Source organism: Tribolium madens, unplaced genomic scaffold, assembly GCF_015345945.1.
Source record: "Tribolium madens isolate multiple individuals breed KSU strain unplaced genomic scaffold, Tmad_KSU_1.1 Scaffold_11;HRSCAF=98;Tcas5.2_LG3b, whole genome shotgun sequence".
Taxonomy (NCBI): Eukaryota; Metazoa; Arthropoda; class Insecta; order Coleoptera; family Tenebrionidae; genus Tribolium; species Tribolium madens.
The window spans coordinates 4,578,259-4,599,452 of NW_025400975.1; the positions used below are offsets into that span (position 1 = coordinate 4,578,259).

A 21,194-nucleotide genomic window follows, 5' to 3' on the forward strand; every position below is an offset into this window, starting at 1 on the left:
TAATTTTGGATATTTTTAGGAGTCTAAAATTCTAGAAACACTGTTACTTGAATTAAATGCTTTACAAAGTACAGATTCTGATATAAAAAATCAATATGAAACTATTTAAATCTTGATCCCGGATTTATTATCTTATTTTACCATTTCTTGAAAAAAAAATTGAAACTGCTTAATCTAATATTTGTGTGAACTTGGACACACGCCGTGTTTTCTCGATGCCAACGTTATTTCTATTCGACTAAAAATGAAAAGTATGAGTGACAATCCACAAACAAGCCATCCAAGTTTCAACACTTTGACACGACATTTCCCAATTTCGATTATCTCCCAATAAAAGCGCAATTTTTATTCCATTCCCAATCCTGTTTTTGTTGTTCTAATCTCGAATCGTGGGTGTTTCAACCATCGCCTGGCTGCCAGGTGCTATAAATAGCAAATGATGCTCTGTTTATACGTTTTGAAACGAATATTTACACTTGAGCTATTAGCATCCTGCCTTTTTCCACTTTCTAATTCCCGATCTGGTGCACCTTTGGAAAACCCCCCTGGACACTACGAGGCCATTGAACCAAAATTTCGGTCAAAAAATTGCTGTAATATGGACAAGACGAGCAATACCGTAAAAGGAGATCGACCTTATTCGCATATGTGAGAATGCAAATTCAAGGCACGAATTATGTAGAGGTGTTATTAATTTCAAGACGGCGCTATTAACAATGAATAAATATTTAACGTCACAGATAGACATTATAACATAATTTTCTTCAAGGTTTCTTGTCTAATGACTCACGAAGTTTTTTAAGACTAAATAAGGAACAGCAATGCTGTTGTGACATAACTAACGTAACTAGTTATTTTTGCGTTCTTCGAGTTTGGTTTAATCAAATTCTTGTTTGTTGTCATAAGTGATAATTGATAATTGCTGGTCATTTATTGTTGCTTGATGTCACCATGTTATATCATCTATTCATGATTTATCCGTTTTTTTTTAAATTTTTTGCATGCTTAAATTACTTGAACGCGATGAGCGCTCAAAACATAAAAATTATAATACATATTTGATGTTTTTGTGGTTTTTGTTGGTTGATTTACACCATCCAGGCTTTGATGAACTTTTTTTTTAATATTGTAACAATTTTTAGTTATCATAATTAATTACTCCGATAGGAATACATTCAGGAATAAAACTGTTTATCGGTCACTATTTTCTTCTAATTGCTTCAAGTCAACCTGAAACCTGTAGTTCCACTTTCCGTGACATTTAGATTTTCAGTTAAATTTGATTAAGTAGAGTTCTGTCATCGACATTGAAATGCAATAAAGTGTAATAATTATGCAAATCGTTCCACAATTAAAATAATCAAACGCATGCAAATTAATCTTCACACCATATTTATTTTTAGAATCATTTCATCGTTCCAATTTCTTCGCAAAAATTCTCACAGAAATGCAATTTTACGAAACTACGAGACGAAAAGGAATTTAAAAAAACTCACTAACGCAATATTAAAAGCATTAACTATGAAAAACAGTAGCATTTGGCATGTAGAGTTTCTGACGCAATTTCCTTCAGAAAATGAGTTGTTTCCCTCACTTTTGAGTTGACCTACGCAAATTTTCTGCAGTTGCTTCGATAAGAAAAGTGAAAAAAACGTCAGCAGATTTTCACATTGGAAATATGCAAATCACATGATCGATTAAAAACGTCAATTATTTTAAAATGAAGAGAGTTGAGAGAAATTGCGCAAAGATTTGTTCGTCTGACCCACATTAGCAACAGGTACGCATGCAGGTGTTGGATAAATTGACTGTGACTTGCTGGCTTGGTGACACTGAAAATAGGGAAGTTGATATTCTTTTTGGCACTAGCTGTACTAACAATATTTCTGTTTGAATTAACAAAAAAGTATGGATCTGTTGGTGAGAACTTGAAGATACTATTTTAAGGTCACTGACATTTCACCGTAAAATTGTACTAAATGGTTTGAGTTCAAGATTTTTTTTTATTCGTTTAAATAAAGAAAAAAATCAAACCTATTGTTGGATACAAAATTATCCTCTTTAATAGAAAATGTTCAAACCTGGAAAAAAACAACAAGAAACGGAAAGAAATGTTTTCCTACCTACATTTAACCTACATCCTTTATAAAAACAAACACGTTAAAATTTTACAAACAATTGTTAATGTAGGTAGTTTCAATTATTTAAGTTTAAAAATGATTTGGAGAATAAAATGGAAATATAAGAATTTCTGATGATAAAAACAGATAGAAAGAAGCAAGTTTTGCAGCTAAACAAAAGTTTAACAAGTAGTGATAACAGTAACACTATGAATAGGTAATCCGAGTTTTACTCCTACGTCTATTAAAATTTATACATTACATTAGTGATAAGAATTTAAGTATGAGTAAAACTCTGCAGCAATTAAGACCTCTATGGTGGGTAATATTTTTTCCAAGTAGAATGTCAAAAGACAAACTGTTTTTTCACTGCGTCCAACTAAATTTCTGGTCATAGTATTTTATTTTTATCAAGATTTGTTTTTCTTTCTTTTTTATTATCATATATCTTTTTTCTGCTAGTTAAGTGATATAAATAAAAAAAAATTCTACCATTTTTGACAAAATAAAATATGTCTCTCTTCAAGAAAATGTTTAACTTTCTAGAACAAAAAAAGCTGAAATTCAAACTAAACTGTAGTTAACTACTTAACTAAAATTGTACTTAACTTGGTACTTAACTAAAATTGTACTTAACTTGGTACTTAACTAAAATTGTAGCAAAAAATATTGTCTAGTCATAAGATCTATTGAAATAGTGGTTAGTTTTATTGTGGTAATACGATACATAGAAAAGTAATAATTTTAACCACAGTTTGTGGTTATGCTTTTTTAAACTATGAATTCCTTTTTAACAATGGAGAAATAAAAAACAAAAGAAAATATTTGAAAAAGAAAATTTAGTACTAAAAATTCTTTCAAAATCTAAAAAACTTGCTCAGAATAAACAACAATTTTGTAATAATCATAATACGGCAAAATAAATTAATTAATAAGATTTGTTATCAATAAAATTTTAAATATATGACTGCTATATTTCAGAACCGCCTTATTTTCAGGATTTGTATTTTTTTAAGAACAAATAATAATTACTATTAATAGAGTGCACAAATTAATATGTTTCTTATTAGTTTTTCGTGTTGCATGGAGTGTGCAAGCCAAACAGTAATCTTTTAACAATAAAAATTTATTTGTATGATTTTATTAAAATTACAATAATTTTTCGAGCATAAACTTATTTTAATTAAATAATAAATAATAATAAACATTAAAGTTAGTTGAAAGTTTAATCGGAAAAATGCAAATTCAAATTCAATTCAAATACCTAACAAATATTATGTTTTTCTCAAAAACTTATTAAAACTGAAACAGATTAAAATAAATGTATTTAAATAAAAAATTGAGTTTTAATTTTGTATGCAATTAAAGTTCACTAATAACGAGTAGCTACTGTAAAGAGTCATAAAAGCGTTATTAATATTTAAATGAGCCAGAAAGATGTTTATCCTCGTTTTTAGCACTTTATTGGCAAATATAAAATTAAACATCAAATCAGGCGAGTACTATTTTAAGTTGCTTTGAAAATTATTTCTTCTCATTTCACCTCTTAATCAAAAAGTTTATAAATAGAGCGACTTCTAATGAAACAATTACAACAATTTCTCAGAAACTCAACCAAAGATCCAATCGTCGAATGAATGAACAACAAAATAAACATTTAATTCAAATGTCGTCTAATAAAACCAATTCATTACGAATCAACAAACAAAACTAGTTTTTGGAGGTATTAACACCTCAAAGTTTATGCAAATGGGCTAATTAATTAGACTGGATCTTAACGAGAGCCACTTGCTGTGTACACAGTGAGTTAAAAAATTTGTAGAATTAGCGATTACATAACGAAAAAATCTCGTCGATGAACGTCAAATGGTTATAAATCCGAAAATAGTTGCTCTGGCACCGGTCCAACGCGAATTTTTGGTGCAAAAATCCCAATTGCTGTACAAAAATCAATTGGGTCAAATCTGGCCGACTTGGCGGCATTTCTCAATGAGCAATAATGACGTACATGTAGTAAAGCAATGACAATTCTGGTCCTGCCGCTCTGCACAGCAATGGTGCTGATGGTTGTGGTTTTGGCCATGGCCGAAGCGGCCTCTCCGTTTTGGGCTTTGGTATCCATTTTTCGAAATCACAGACACATTTCACAGATCGCGTCAATGGTTTACGGTTTTGGTGGCGGATTGGTTATTTCGGTCGTTCGCTAGGAAGGAACCTCGTCGACGGAGCCGCGAAAACACACTGAACCAAAATGTTGGTCGGCTTCATAACTGCAGCGTTACGATGACCACATCGTGTCTGTTCCCTTCTGTTTGGCCTGTTTGTTTAGCATGTGTGGAAGGACGGCGACGGAGATGACGTCGAAGCGATCAACAATTGGTTGCATAGCTTGCTTGGATAGGAAAGCAAGGGGATTGCCGATAGCAGGATTGGTATTGAACCTGAGAACAGGGTGGGGGCGACAGGAATATGCTTTTTTTCATGCACTCCTAGATCCTATTATTTATCAATGCAAGCTGATTCACCTAAGATGCTTTTTGGATTATTAGATTTTTGTAACGCTCGTTATTTTATTAGATGAAACAGCCTGTGCCACAGGATTATATTATTATTTATTATAGTACTATTTTAACACCATTTTGTTAATATTTTGAGAATTTTTATTACGCAAGGAAACTGACTTTTAACGACCTATTGCCAAAAATATTTCGTATACAGATCTGCTAAAAAGTATGGATATAGGCGAGTATTAATTTTCCTAATTTCTTCTAAATTTTGGTATTAATTCTTTACAAAATATGTAGATTACTAGTAGCAGAATAATTTTCAACTTGTACTATTTTTTAATTTAAATGTGTCATTACACTACTAAATTAAAAAAAAAATACTCTTTTCCAAAATATTAGATAAATTCGGCTTCTGGTGCTATTCAAAAAATCAAGTTAGCTTTGTATCACTAAAACTAATAAAGATGAAAATCTGAAAGATATTTCAGAGGATGGAATTTAAACACTGTTTCTAGGTATAGGTAGATATTATTTAATTTTAAGCGATGTTATACAGTATCTCGCAAAATTCGCAGAACAACTTAACAATAAATAAAAACATACACAGGATATTGTCACAAATATAAATAGGTGATATAAAGGTGTCTCAAAATTCGCGCACTTCCTTGAAAAGAAGTAATTGGATAGTCCCCCAGAGTACTGAAAAAATGTAAAAAAAATTCTATCTGTCAAGAAAATTTTGACATATATTTTTTGAGATTTGACATATTTTTATGCCTATTTAATGATACTGATAATCTTGTATACGTTTTTTTTATAATTATTTAGTAAAAGTACAAAAATTTTGCCAATAAAAGCCACAAATAACACTAAACAGAGTTACAATTTAAGATACAGCTTCCTTGTTTTTTCTTCTAATAGCCTGTAGCAAAAAAAATGGAAAATTATTTTTCCAATAGAAATAAATAAAGTTAAAGTACAAAATTTAAACTCTCATAACTTCGAAATTTTTATAGATATTTTTTTTAACATTTGTCTTGTTGTCTAAGGCATAGCCCGATGATACAGTGTCACGGAGGTGAGCAATTTCCGGCCACTCTGTAGAATATTCAATTTTAAGACAAAAGAGTTTTCTTTGAACATGAATCAATTTAATTTTAAGAATTTTAAAGGGGTGCCTTTTTTAATGAGTTATTTCAGAATGGATAAAATTACAACTTTTAGTACAACTGATAATCTCTTATCTTTTATACACCTAAACAAATTCAAAGAAAAAATGTCTCAATTCTTAATCAGGGGCATCTTAAATTGGAACGATATAGGGGAAAAATAATTTTAAATTTTAATGGTGTTTATGGTTTGTAACATTCTTAACTGATTTTGCTCAGAATATGATAATTCCACCTTCATAAATGCTATTAACCGAAATAAAATTAAAGTTCCCTACACAGCTCTAAAAAAAGAAATTAATATTAAAAAAATCATTCTTAATTCTCTATAAGTATTATTGAAACAACATAAGAGACCAGTTTTTTGTATAGCACTATGAAATTTGGAATTTTGTTAAGGCACTTTTTACCCTATACCACCCAGTTTAAGACACTCCTGAATAAAAATTTTGACATTTTATTTTTGAATGCGTCTAAAGGATGTCAACTGTGCCAAATTTTGTAATTTCATTTAAATGATTTCTGAAATATTAAAATATTAAAAAAAACATTAAAAAACACTTTTTCAATGGTTTAGACCACGCCCCCCCTCCTCCCGTACAAAGTATTTTTCTCTACATATTTATAGAAAACTTTTGTTTTAAAATTGAATACTCTATGACCTGATTCAAGTTGTAACAATAAAAACAAACACCCTGTAAGATCAAAGGTCAGGAAATTCAGAAAAACAAGAAAATTTAATGGGTAGAAATTTTTTAACATTTTTTTCCATGCTCCCTGTACTTCATACAATAATATCATAAAGCTATTTTGCGAATTTTAAAACACCTTGTATATAAAATTGTACGTCCGCTTTTTTATATGACGTCATGTATTTTATAAAGGCTAACTTTTGGATCATAATTAACACTTACAAAAAAATCTTGTATATGTTTCATGCTGAAACATACTTTCTGCTTGTCTAACAACAGTTATTCCAACTATTAATTGATAGTTTAACGTCTTTTTCATTGTGTACTTTCATGATTAATTTTTCAGTTGTGATAAAGTACTGAATGTCAAAAAAAAGGTAATAAAGGCTGTATATCGTTTTTTACTTTTACGACGGAATAAGTTTAAGTTGTCAAAAGATGACTTTTCCTAGCACTTAAAAGATATGTTTCATTCTTGGACTATGACTAATATTTTATTGCTTCTTCAAAAAAATTTTTTTTCAAAATTTTGTCTAATGTATGTAGAGAATTCTGTATCAGCTTTTTTTCTATTCTAGAGTGACTTATTTAAAAAAAAATTGAATGTTCATACTTACCTAGGTAATTTGAAGCCTTTTTGCAATTTTTTTTTAATTATAAAAATTAAAGAACTTTTCTCATTTATGTATTATTATTTTGAATCTCGGTGAACAAAAATTTCAAAAACATCTCCCATCTGGCAGTGACTTAAAAACAACTTTGTATTTCATCTTTCGCAACTTAGAATTGAAACATTGGCACCAGATGTGCAAAAATATTGTACACAAATATCCAAAATTTATAATTTGTTATTATTCGGCTGAGAGAATTACAAATTCTCGTAGTATTTTTAGACAAATACAATGATTAATCGAGTATTTGGTTGCCTACTCACACGTCCAATAATGAACAAATCTCATACGTCGGACTCCGACCCATTTAATACCGGCCTCGATTTAAGAATTTTGGCACAAATTCGCCAGATTTATCGCCCGCAATTTTAAAATTAATATTACGTAAGAGATTCCATATCTGTTTAATAAACACCTGTTGGATTAATGTCACGTTTGTTGTCGTTCTATTTCCGAAAAGTGTTGAAAAGCGAAGAAGAGGTCAGTTCAAACATTTTTTTTCTAAAAACGAGTTTCAGTGACTAAAAATAGGTATTTCTATCAGAGACGTCCCACAGACGTTTTGAATAAAATTGAAATTTGGCCGCTCTCACCACTTTAAAATTAGATCAGGTTCGAGTAAAACGCATGCACAAGAAAAAACATATATTAAAATAAAATAAAATAAAAAAAATCAACACCACTATATACATGACTGCGTTCTCGAGCGACAGAAATGATTTTTTTCCCAGCCTTGCGCGGTAACAGTGTACGAAAATCATTTTTATCACTCGAAAAATATGTTAATTATTATATAATAACAAATACATATGGAAATACGGCACGTGCATAATGCACCAGCTTTCTATGGCAAACTTGGGTTAAGACAATTAATTCACAAAAAATCATACACTTTCGCAGCTGTAATGAGCCAAGTACATAATCGGCGATTGGTTAATTAAGCCTAAATTACGAAACAATTGGCACGGACCAATCACTTGATTCATTTTCCAAAATTAGATAAAGCCCTTGATTGCTTGCTTAGCCGTGCACATCCTCCACTCGTCTTCAAACCCACTTACCTCCTTCACCCTCTTTTCAAACCCCTCGACCTCGGCCTGCGCCCCCCTGACTTCCTCCCCTTTCCCGTCTCTGACAGTCTCGGAGGTCAGGACGAAGGATGCCACCCCCAAAGTGTGCGAATGCTGCACCTTGAGGTGGGTGGTCTCGATCACTTCGTGGACGATTTTTCCCGGAGGCGCCTCCGGGGAGGGTTTCAGGACAGTTTTGGGCGGAGGCAAATCCGGGAGGCCCACTGCAAGGACCATTTTTTCCTTGTTTGCCTCCTCGCTGGACTTGTCGTAGTCCCACCAAGGCGAGTAGCGATGCTCGCATTCCGAGGCCGTGTTGTAGGACGAGGATCGGGAGTGTTGAAGAGTGCATTCGGAGGCGGTGAGGAATTCGTCGTCGCTTTTCAGTTCTTCGGGTTTGGGGGTCTTCGACTGGAAAATAAAGCCGAGTTTGAAAAATCAACAAATCTTTTAAACGAAATTAAAAGAAATTTTATTTAAAACACGATATTTTTTCTGAAATAGGCCATAAAGTGGTACTTTTCCCGACTCATATGTCATACATCAAAAATTATTCCTAAAAAAAAATTTAAATTATTGAAATTATCCATATGTTGATAGAAAAAACTTAAAAAAGAATGTAAAAAAGAATTGGAGTGTCCAGATATTAAAAAAAAAAAAAACAAAAAATAGTAGTTGTCAAAAAAACATCTCAAGCGATTCATCTGTAAATTATTTTTGACAAAAAATTCGTCATTGTTCACCAATGCGATAAAACACAAATGAGAAATATGCTATTTTAATAAAAAATAAACAGTTTTTTATTTCATCTTGATTTGGGTTCAGACAAGCAAAAAATTTTATTCGTCTTGGGATACTAAAATCAGGATCCTCCTTTACGACTCATATGTCGTAAATCAAAAATCATTTCTAAAAAAAAAATATTGAAATTATTGAAATTATCCATATGTTGATAGAAAAAACTTAAAAAAGAATGTAAAAAAGAATTGGAGTGTTCAGATATTAAAAGAAAAATCTAAAAATAGTAGTTGTCAAAAAAACATCTCAACCGATTCATCTGTACATTATTTTTGACAAAAAATTCGTCATTGTTCACCAATGCGATAAAACACAAATGAGAAATATGCTGTCTTAATAAAAAATAAACAGTTTTTTATTACATCTTGATTTGGGTTCAGACAAGCAAAAAATTTTATTCGTCTTTGGATAGTAAAATCAGGATCCTCCTTTAAGACTCATATGTCGTAAATCAAAAATCATTTCTAAAAAAAAAAATATTGAAATTATTGAAATTATCCATATGTTGATAGAAAAAAACTTAAAAAAGAATGTAAAAAAGAATTGGAGTGTTCAGATATTAAAAAAAACAAAAAAATAGTAGTTGTCAAAAAACATCTCAAGCGATTCATCTGTATATTATTTTTGACAAAAAATTCGTCATTGATAAAACACAAATGAGAGATATGCTGTTTTAATAAAAAATAAACAGTTTTTTATTTCATCTTGATTTGGGTTCAGACAAGGAAAAAATTTTATTCGTCTTTGGATAGTAAATCAGGATCCTCCTTTATATTCAATTGGAGGGTGATAGGGGCCCCGGGCGTGGTGTTTTTCCAAAGTTTGCGAATTATTTGCCAACACATATTCATGAATTTGCAATTACCGAGAAGGAAATGCAAATTGGGCCTCCTTTCACAGACAAATTCGGTTTAAATAGCCGGCGAATGTTGCAAATGGCAGTCAACTCAGGTCCAGCAACATAGGTCACAATGCACGGTGGAGCAGTAAGTAGCAAAAGTTTGGGAATTAAAGGGAATTGAGGTGTTTTTTTGCAGGTTCTCGCCCTTCTAGTCCTAGCGGTAGCTTCAGTCTCAGCCCAAGGGGGCGAAGAAGGCTACGGTCATCACCACTTGGAGGAGTACATCGATTATAGGGCACGCCCTCGCTACCACTACGACTACAACGTCCACGACCACCACACCCATGATTTCCACCATCAATGGGAACACAGAGATGGGAAAGAAGTCAAAGGTGAATACAGTCTCATCCAGCCTGATGGCAGAAGGAGGACTGTGAAATACCGCGCTGGCAAACACGGTGCTGACTACAGGATAAAGTACGAAGGACACAGTCACTCTGGGGGAATAGGCTCTTTCGGTATTGGCGGCAACTGAAGAACAGTATTAATGGGATTAATGGAATGATTTGTTGATGCTCTGCTACCTATGTTGTATAATATTGTTGTTGTATATTTGTTCGCAATAAAACATGTTGACTTTTAGGTTTTAAACCATTTTTTTTTGTTACTTAAACCCACCTCTTCCATGACTGTTTTCACAGAAACCACAGTTTCGGGTTCGGAAGAAGTGACCGATGTGGAAGTGGCCGATGAGGTCAGAATTGAGCAGTCTTGTTGAGCGCTATGGAGGGCTTGATCCAGCTCTTCAGCCAATCCTGTCACTTCGGTGAGTCGCTCGGAGATGGCTTCAATAGCGATTTCGTTGTCTCCGCCTGATTCGGTGCCTTCTTCTGAACCTAAATCGGTTTCGATGGAAGGACTTGACGCACTGAAAGTGTAATTGCGATAATTTATTAGCGGAGTTAATGGAGCAAAACGTCAACTATGGCTAATTACGTGAACGGTTTAAAGAAAAATAGACAAACTGGAACAAAATTGCAATACAATAAAGTTTAGTAACGAGTAGCAATAACTCCACTCTGACACACATTTTTTAAAATGTGATATTCAAAATTTTTCTTATTATTAAACCAGAGGCTTGCTTATATTAGCACATTTTTTTTTTGACTTGCAAAATGTTTCTTTTGACTACTCATTTTTCATATGAATAAAAGTCACTAATTGTATTTTTTTTTCAGGACACAGGATTGACAATGGAATATTATGGAACTTAAACATAAACGACAGGTAAGTTATTGACATTTTTAACCCTGCTTATTATTCATTCAACATTCACTCTATGTATGTCTGCTATTAGACAACTGTGACATAAATAATAGCAAAAAGTTACTTTATTATTTAATAATTTGAATTATTACTAGTGAACTAAAAAAAAACAAAAATGGTCGGTAAGAATATTTATTTGTTGTAAAATCAAACAGTTCAAGAAACTAAGCAACATTAAGAATGTGATTGTTTTTTCTTTTCTTTATTTATGATACTTAAATTAAAACATTTTTAGATTACTTTGTTCCAGAAATGATTAAAGGAAAACCGAAATTCAGTATTAATAATAAAAAAACACTAAATGTTAAAAAATAAGTATTTTTGTAATTTTATGTTGAAAATGTTTTCGCTACTGATGGGTTGGAGAGGTTTATGCATTTGTTACGAACATACTCTTAATAGGTTTATACGAATTTAAAACAATAAAATACAGATTTTTCGATAAAATGTTCTATCACAATAAATGTAAAAACGTAACTTTGTTTACGTTTACATTATCGACAACATATAGGTACTTACCACTGAACCATGACCCAGTTTATGAAAAAAATAAAAAATAAAAAAGCTAGATAAAAGCAAGTTTGTTTATTATTATGTTATACACATTTTTCTAACGTATAATAATATATCCTCCCGACATATAGGATGATTCAAAAAATGTAGTTAATAGAAATGGCAGTTCTTGCATTATTGAACAGATACTTGTCAAAAAAAAACACAAATTTGTGTCTTATAGTGTACAAAAAATATAATAAATTAAATCCAACACATGATAATATAGAAATTGTCAGTTTGGTTTTTTTTCTATCACCATTCCAAAATTAGTCCGACCCTTTTGAATCACCCTCTATGTTTATTAACTAAGTGCATTTTATTCCCAATCACTGTAGTAATATGCTGATTCCCAACTGTTTGGAGGTCGGGAAATTTGTCATTAGGTACCTACATCCCGTGGTCAGGAAGTAATTTATGAAGGATTACCAAAATCCACTTTGACAGAAAACAGATTTTGATCGGATATCTGAGCCCTCGGGTATTGACATATTTTCCACTTCAATCATAATGTACTATTATTACCACAGCATTCCAGTTTTCTTTAAATAAAACCACAATTTTTCACTTATATTACATAATTTAAAATTCCTAAATAATCCAGAAACATCTACTTGGCACATGGAAAAAAAGATATTGGTTTCCGTTCATAGGGTCAATGTTAGAGTTATATTTTTATTAGTTTTGTTATAACAAATAATTACAACCAATTTAAAAAATGTCAAAATTCTAATTTATAATTAAAAAAGTAAGAAGTTTTAAAAAAGCTGGAATGTTCAGGCGTTCACAAACGTAATAATTATCTCTCTCAAAACATGAAAATTACGTGGGCGATGCTAAAACTGAACTCGGAGGTGGTACTTCTCGAGTAAAGTCAACAAAATGCTCACTTCTTACAAAAAAAGCCACTTTTCGAATTGTTAGACAACTAATGTGAGATTTTAAATCTACTAGTTACTCAAATCAATCAATTCGAAACAAAATCTTCTTACCAAAAGATGTTGAACTCGGGCCGGTTTGGCCGCCACTGGCGTGTCTGCCGGCCCCACTACTTAAATTTCAAAATTAGACACGAAAGTAGATAAACGTGAACCGACGTAAAATTTAAGAGCGAGAATAGTTCTCATTTGTGGGTGCTTTTATGTGGAAAATTGATTCTTTGGCAATTTTTTTCACGTGCCAAACCACTCAATCGACCGAAAATAGACCAATCAATCAATCATTTAGGCTAAAAATAACTTTTTGCAATTTATTTTGTTATTTCCAAATGAATAAACAATTGCAAAGTGCACTGAAATAGAACCAATCGCATTCTGTATCGATTACGTATTGTTTGCAAATTTAAAATTAATCTACTTAAATCGGGAGTGCCAACAGAGGATCAATATTTGAGACGCAGTTTCAAAACTCAAAAACTATTTTATTCAAAATTTCAAAAACTCACATTTATGTAGTGTGGGTTTTCTACTTTCCACTTACGTTTCATTGTAATACAAAGGTTCCCTCAATCGACTCCTCAACAATCGTCCCAACCTCACCATCCTCCCCACCTCAACCATCAACTTCTCCCTCACTCCAAAATAATGCTTCACTCTCGCTTTCTTCTTCACCAAATCCATGAGCGGTATGGTTGCAACAGCCTCCCTCAAATCCCTCATTTGATTACAATGCTCCTCAACCGAACGATGAAACACAGCACTGACCCTCAATCTCGTCATTTGTTCTTGTGAAACACCCAAAAGTCGTTGCCACGAGTACTTCAATCTTTCACTAAGAGTTTCATGGTCGTCTAAAGACAATTTGCACGATTGACGTAACTGGAGAGAGGCGTAAAGTAATTGACAACCGTAATTATAAGTGTCCTAAAGAAAAAAAAAATAGTTAGAAAGAAATAGAAAGTTGGAGATAAAATTTCACCTTTGCAGTTTCTTGAAAAGTCTGATGTTCATCTTTCTGTGTCTGAATTTCGTAAACTGTGCATCCGACATGGCCGTGATCTTTCAGCAAGACTTGGAAAAGCTCGTCGAGCCATTGGATGGCTTGAGCAACATCTTTCTCATAGTTGTAAATGTGGGTGATTTGTTCAAGGGTTAGTTTTTGGAGTTCGACGCTATCGCTGAAGATATTTTTTCGGGCTGTGGTCGCGTCGAGGATGTCTCGGACGTTGACGATGTCTTCAGCATAGTCGACGAAAATTTCACGGCCCAGGGCGTCTTTGATGGGCATTGAAAGCATGTCGGAGAGTTTTTCACCTTCTTTGACCAACTCGCGTTCAACAGCATCTAACATTACAAAGTAAAAAAATTCAAGGAGAAATTACCAAGTAAAAATTTTGGTGAAAAAATTGGTAGCAGCTGTCTCCATAGCCACAAATTTTGTTTTTCTTTGTTTTTGTCCCCAGAATTTTTTTTAAAAATTATGGTTATTTTTTAAAATTGAGATGTTGTCAAAATTTTGACTTTTATGAATCTTGTGTGCCTGTTTTCTCTTTGAAAGCGCTATAATAATTGAATACCTGAAGACAGACATTCTTATCTAAGGTCTAAAGACAGAATTCAATGCTAATAATTTTAATAGAAACACATTGCAAATAAGTACAATATTGTGGACAAAAATGAGGTTCTTGCTACAAAAACTTTGAAGGAAAGGGATGCATTTACAGAAAAAAGTTAATTAGCAAAAGATACAAGTAGGTATTATGATGATTAACAAGAAATTTTGTTTATTAATTTATTGAAATGAGCTCAAAGTTGATGCACTTTATAAATTCGTCTTCAGCTTTTGTTTCAAAATTGTTACTTTTTCAACTCGTTCCTCAAAAACGATGCACAAGACACTAATATAATTGCGTTCTTTCCGAGGTTTTTCCTCATTCATGTTTATTTTGTGGTCTTGTGAATTTCTTGCTAAAAATTGAGAATGTTTAGCAAACCTGCATTACAAATTGCGTCTACATTTTAACGGGCCCATTTTCTAACTTCGTGCTTGCAAACTATTTGTTTCCAAATTTCTAAAAACTGTTAGCGGTTCCGAATGTGTTCCTTTTTTGATATTTCGTCTCTAAATTTTCTTAGACGATTTTTTGTGTTGACTTATAATGACATTCTTTTCAAATTAATTCAAAAAACCGAAACTGCCAACTTCCTATATTAACATTACCATGAATGAATTTACTAGTGGTGCCAACGTTAAGACTGTTTGGCATTTCCATTAAAAAAAAAAAAAAACAGAATTTTACACTTTCGAAAACTCAGAAAAATCAATTTTTTCTAGTGACTGCTCAAAATAGCTGGAAATATCACAAATTACCCCTCGCAGAGCACTTTAACTGATGGCATTGTGATTTAATTTCTAATCTAATCTAATTTTACGTCAAAATAAACAAATTTTGTACGTTTTTTAATTGATTTATCATTATTACGATTTCTTAGATATTCACACTTTAAAAATCCAAAAAAATACGACCCAAAGCACCATTAGAACGTCTGATTTTTTTCAAAATTTTGCTGAAATGAAGCATACCTAAGTTAGCTTGACTCTCTTGCAATTGCTTCAATTTTTGCCCCGCTGTAGTAAAATCAACAACTTTGCTCCCCATCACCAAGGAATCAAACACTTCTCCTGTCCTGTCAAAATACTCCGAAACCAATCGGAAGAACCTCAGCGACGTAATCAGAACATTCCTCCTCTTCTCCAACCTCAACGCAAAGCTCCGACAAACAAAATCCATAAAATCCTTCTGCGAAACCAAATCTTTATACTGAAAATCCACTAATTCGTTCTTGGGGAAACTATTAATCTTGTGAATGAGTTCGGCATAAGCTCCGTAAGTGTCCCAACATTGCAGTTCAATCGCTTCATGCTCCCTCCTCAACTCCTCGGCTGAAGCCACATCATAACCCACTCTCTGTTTCGAATTGAGCAAATTTTCAGCAGGTCCCAAGATCCAATTGGTGACTTTAACAACGCCGTCTTCAAGCAAACTCAAGTCTTTGGTATCGATGACTATTTTCTGAAGTTTGAGCCACGAATCTTCGATTTGTTGCTGTTTGGTCTTCATGGTGACGACTAAATGGTCAATACGAGTGATGGTATCGAGGGTTTCCTGCGGCGTGGACATTGACTCGAACTCCGAAGCGAATTTTCGAGTTCTATTCGAGTGTTCTATGGTTTGGAGGAGTTGTTGTCCCGTTTCGGTCAAATTCTGGACTAGGATTCGCGTCGCTTCGGCCATTTCGGAACTCGTGTTCAAAATCTCTTCTAAATCGCTTGATCTATTATGCTTGTGGTTGGTTATGTACTGGCAAAGCTCGTCCAAGTCCCTCAAAACTGCGTTTGCCTCTTTTGAAAATTCTTCGATTTTCTGAAAAATCTGGTGAAAATCGCCACGTTTGACGGCAAAAAAGGACATACTTGTCTGTTTTCAATCCACTTGTCGTGGTTGTAGATGAAATTGCCGCCGAGTTCGAGTGGAAGCTGCGACTGGTCCACGAACTTGTTTAAGCGACATCTTGGAATGAAGACGACCTGTTAATGAAAATTGATTTTATTGGATTGGAGAGTGGATGCGAGCAGGTGGTCATTGAGCGCTTTGCGGAAAGAAGAAATGATGGTTTCGATGAAGAAAATAACTTAAGGTGAAAGATAATAAACAAGTTTGCGAAATTTACGATACACTTTATCCCACGATCAAGATAAAGATGTTAAATACTTTTTGCAACGACCGACGAAAAATTTTAGGTATAAAATTTATTAGAATAACTTTAAAAAATCAAATTGATTTCATTATTTATGAAATCAAAAATCAAAATTTGATCACAAAATACAACAAAATAATCACACAATAACACAATTTTCTATTATATAGTTTAACTAATTTCCTTAAAATAAGCAATATTTTTTCCATATATTAACAAATCGATAATTAAGATAAATTATATTTTCGAAAATAATACACCGTATGATAACAAAATAATCACACAATGGCACAATTTTCTATTATCTGCAACAGCTTAGCTAATTTCCTTAAAATAGTCAATATTTTTCTATTTATTAACAAATCGGTACTACCTTATTTCACTAGACGATAAAAGACTACTTTATCTTCTGAAATTAGTTGATAAAGCACTCTTTAACATTGAGTATAAAATAAAATTAAATTTTATTATAGATTTTGCAAATAAAGTCAGCTTTTTTAATACAACAATTATTTCCGAGATATCTAGCTAAAAATGACTTTTATTGCAGTACTTACTTACTATTTTAATGCACCATTATGTAAAAATAATCTGTCAGTTTTTTGAGTGAAAATGTTTTTAGGAGAACTTTTTGACATTTTTTTCAGAAGATTTTTAAATAATGTAGTGTTTTAGCACCTAAATAACAGAGTAACCTTCGTATGTTGAAATTTTAGGTATAAAATTTATTGGAATAACTTTAAAATATCAAATTGATTTCTTTATTTATGAAATCAAAAATCAAAATTTGATCACAAAATACAACAAAATAATAACACAATAACACAATTTTCTATTATCTAGTTTAACTAATTTCCTTAAAATGAGCAATATTTTTCCATTTATTAACAAATCGGTAATTAAGATAAGCTCTATTTTTGTTAAAATAATACTCCGTATGGAGTATTATTTTAGGTATGTGAATATTTTGCGATTTACCGAGAAAATTGAGACAAAAATTTTTAAAAATCAATTTTGCAGAGAAAAATTGCTGACTCTATCGAAGTTCAAACCCTAGACCTACCTGCCGGATACAGGATCTTATGTCACTGTACCACCAGGCCCCCAGCCAGTATCTCTGTTATGATCTAATATGTATATTCATACAAAAAAATATTTCAATTATCTTCTTCATTTTTTTCTGATGGCGCCATACTTTTATCTGATACTATTTGAAAACTCTTGTAAAATGTTCTTTATCGTAAATATACATTGTTTACTCTTTTTGGGCAACAATTTTCAACAGTTTTGTATATTTTAGGTTACTATAAAGACATTTCTGTCATAAAGATAAATTTAAGACAGCAATTCCTTAGATAAAGAGGCGTGTTGAATGTTGAAACATCCTGGAAACACTTCTCATTCATCAGTGTCGCACATTCTACAAGTATCCAGTGTCCTTCCGGGCGTCAAATTTAATGAACGCTCAGTATACAATTATCAACAGTTATTTGAATGTTGTAACGTCTCTAGCGCCCATATGACCCCGGCCTTAGGTGTGTAACTGATTGCAAATTACAGAGGATCGTCAAGGAAAATTGCATTCATTTATTGTTTATGTTCTCTGGAACCACTTGAACTTTACAGATGGACTTTGCCGAAATTTTTGACATGGATTGTTGAAGAATCAATTTTTATCAATTATTTTTAGTAAGATTATCAATTTTTAATCTTCCATAACAATAACCGGTATTGTCCACTACAAACGATTGAGCGTCATCTTTTCACAATTTACGTAAATTATGATTTGTTTTTTGAAAAACAGATGATGATGATAAATAAAAAAATTTTTTACTAAGTTTCAAGTTTCTCACAGTAATTTTCTTGCAATAAATTAATTAAAAATTATGTAATCACTGCTTGAGGGACTACTGGTTTTGCGGATACACTGTGACAGTTTTTAGTTTGCCATAATGTGCTTATAATTATGGTATAACGTAAAACCAGTGGCGTACCAATTAATAATTAAAATAATGATGTAATATCCACTTGTTTTGTTCTAGAACATTTTGAATTATCCTTTGAACACTTGTTATCTACCTAGCAATAATCTTTTTTTATGTATGTTACTTTTGACCCACTTATCGATAAGGTTAAAAATAAAAAAAACTACTAGGAAAATCAGATATTGTAAATGACATCTTCTAATGATTTGTTTTATCAGTTGATCTGTTAAGATATAAAAATCCTAAAAGTTAATGCAATAAAAACTTAAAAAGATCAAAAACATGATTTGCTATTAAATTCACAAAAAACGCAACAAAAATCCTTAAAATGTACCTAAACAAGCATATTTTATAACCCCTCTAAAAATTACAAAAAATTAACAAAAAATAGAATTTTAACATAGGAGTAGGTTACTCTGTTATTTAAGTGCTACAACACTACATTATTTAAAAATCTTCTGACAAAAAGTTCTCCTGAAAACATTTTCACTGAAGAAACTGACAAATTAGTTTTCTCAACATGTTCAAACTCCCACAATTTAACAAATTTGTTGTAACTTTATACTGAGAGTAGTTAGAAAAACAATTTTTAGGTCTGAAAATCCCTTTCTAATTATTTCATCGAATTTTAAAGTTCAAAATTTAAACAAAAGACAAAATTTGTCAACATTATTTCAGAGAAAATAATAATGGCTTTGTTGCCGTTTTTGATAAAGAATTTGCTTGAATAAAATTGCAAAACACTATTAAAACGAATTTTTACACAATGGTGCATTAAAATAGTAAGTACTGCAATAAGTCATTTTTAGCTAGATATCTCGGAAATGTATGTTGTATTAAAAAAGCTAATTTTATTTGCAAAATCTATAATAAAATTTAATTTTATTTGGTACTCAATGTTAAAGAGCGCTTTTATCAACTAATTTCAGAAGATAAAGTAGTCTTATCGTCTAGTGAAATAAAGTAATTTTTACCTACCTACTGTTTATATTTTATGAACTAATTTCAATAGATAAAGTAGTTTTTTATTTATTTAAGATAAAGTAGTCTTTTATTCAAGAAATTCTGGTAGGTGAGTACAAATAAAACGAAATATTATACACGACGATAAAGATTGTTTATCTGCTCGTGAAAAAACTCCACTCGTCACTCGTAAACTTAACCTTTTCACTCGTAGATAAACAATTTCTTTAAAGTTTTGTATATTAAATAACTATTAATAATATAAAAATACACAAATAAAATAATTTGTATTCAGTACCAGCAATTTTTTTCATTTATTTTTCAGTGTAAAAAAACAATCACCGGTACCCAACCCTTTATCGTGAAAGATCATGCATGCATGTATTTATAATAATAATAATACCTGAATGATTTATTCGAAAGTGTACGACACTGAACATATTCATAAATAATTCATTTCAGCTGTGATCTAAAGTAGTCGTTTTTCAGTTAGTTCATTTCCGTCGACAAAAAGACCAAACAAGTAGATTCTTCCAACTAACAGACTTATCAGCCGTGACTAAAAGCTGCAATTTATTCAATCACTGCATTTACCTCATTAACAGCGAAAGCACTACTCCGGTTGAAGAAATTTCTTCTCTTGGTTTTTAAAAATGCTCAAAACCAGTCGAAGAACTTTCGAACCGTTAGTTCTTTGTATATGGCTTTAGGAGAAAAAAGTAGGTTGCAGACACAGATGTGTCTCATAAAATTACGTGCTAAGTGGCACAACTCCGGTTAAAAATTACCTTGAGCCTAAATGCACTCTTATCAGCGTTATGAAATACTCCCAAATTGTCGACTTTTAAGAGGTTTATTTATTAAGAGATCAATGCAAGTTTTTAATGATTGGGATTAGATTTGGATTATCCTTACTTGGCCATCGGTTTGCGTGCAGTTTTCCACGCGTTGCTTGTCCCAAAATGCATCAGGACGAAGAACGAGGATTTGGGAAGGGTCCTCCTCGGTGAAGATGTTGCTCACTTGACGAATACATGAACGAGCTACTTTCCAAGGACCTTTGCGGGCGTCGATGATGACGGTAATGCCGCGGGTGCGGCTTGATTCGCTGGAAAAATGACCAAAAAAGTTTTGGCAAAATGATTTTCGGAAATCTCTATCGAAAAGTTAATTAAAATCATTTTTAGTAATATTCCGGTATTGAATATTTTCTAACAAAAGCTGCTTTTTGAATATATTTTTATGGATTTTTTTGGAGTTGAGCAGTAAATTTAAAATTAATTTGTGGTGTTGTTTTTTGTGTTTTTATCATTTATCTAGTATCAAATTCAACAAAAGACAATTAGTCGTCAACATTACAGCAGTAAATGATTGGGATTGGCCAAGAATTCCTATTAGGTACTTTTGATCAACAATTTTTTAATTATTTTTCTGTTCTAGCTTTAGTTTGTTCCATCAAAACTTCAATTAAAAAAATTTGGATTTTGTCAACCTATTAAAAAATGAAAAAAAAACATCGAGCAAATTCCTTAACTCTAATTTAATTTTATTTTAGATAGTCGTTTATAATAACGTTCCTACAGGCAGAAAAGATGACCAAATATGTATGGTATTTAACTCTATAAAATAACAGTTAATTTTGACAAAGGAACAAAAATTTACTATTTGATAAATTAGATTTTTTCTTGTGCGAACAAGTTTATAAAATTAAGTTTGCTATAAAACACCTCGAAACATTTAAAAAAATAAAACAGGTCTTGAATTCCAATGTATTTTTATATACTTATAACTTATATTTATAAC

General features: G+C 31.8%; 2 protein-coding genes across 16 annotated transcripts in view; one reads left to right on the top strand and one right to left on the bottom strand.

Annotated features, from left to right (window-relative positions):
- Positions 1-21,194, bottom strand: part of LOC123005391 (titin) — a 124,081-nt gene that overhangs the window by 100,156 nt on the left and 2,731 nt on the right. For 5 of the 15 annotated variants that reach the window (XM_044399151.1, XM_044399143.1, XM_044399190.1 and 2 more), the window contains exon 1: positions 4,129-4,361. In XM_044399151.1, coding sequence (XP_044255086.1) covers positions 4,129-4,242 — 114 coding nt within the window. In that variant the 5' untranslated portion in view covers positions 4,243-4,361. Of the gene's footprint in view, positions 1-4,128; positions 4,396-8,220; positions 8,641-10,546; positions 10,797-13,225; positions 13,609-13,663; positions 14,029-15,268; positions 16,110-16,159; positions 16,274-20,306; positions 20,500-21,194 lie in introns of those variants that run through there. The other 10 variants (XM_044399127.1, XM_044399119.1, XM_044399216.1 and 7 more) reach the window with 8 other exon arrangements.
- LOC123005472 (adult-specific cuticular protein ACP-22-like) lies at positions 9,865-10,519 on the top strand. Its single transcript, XM_044399252.1, has 2 exons — positions 9,865-10,013; positions 10,065-10,519. The coding sequence occupies exons 1-2, from the start codon at positions 9,999-10,001 to the stop codon at positions 10,401-10,403; spliced, it is 354 nt and encodes a 117-aa protein (XP_044255187.1). The 5' UTR covers positions 9,865-9,998; the 3' UTR covers positions 10,404-10,519.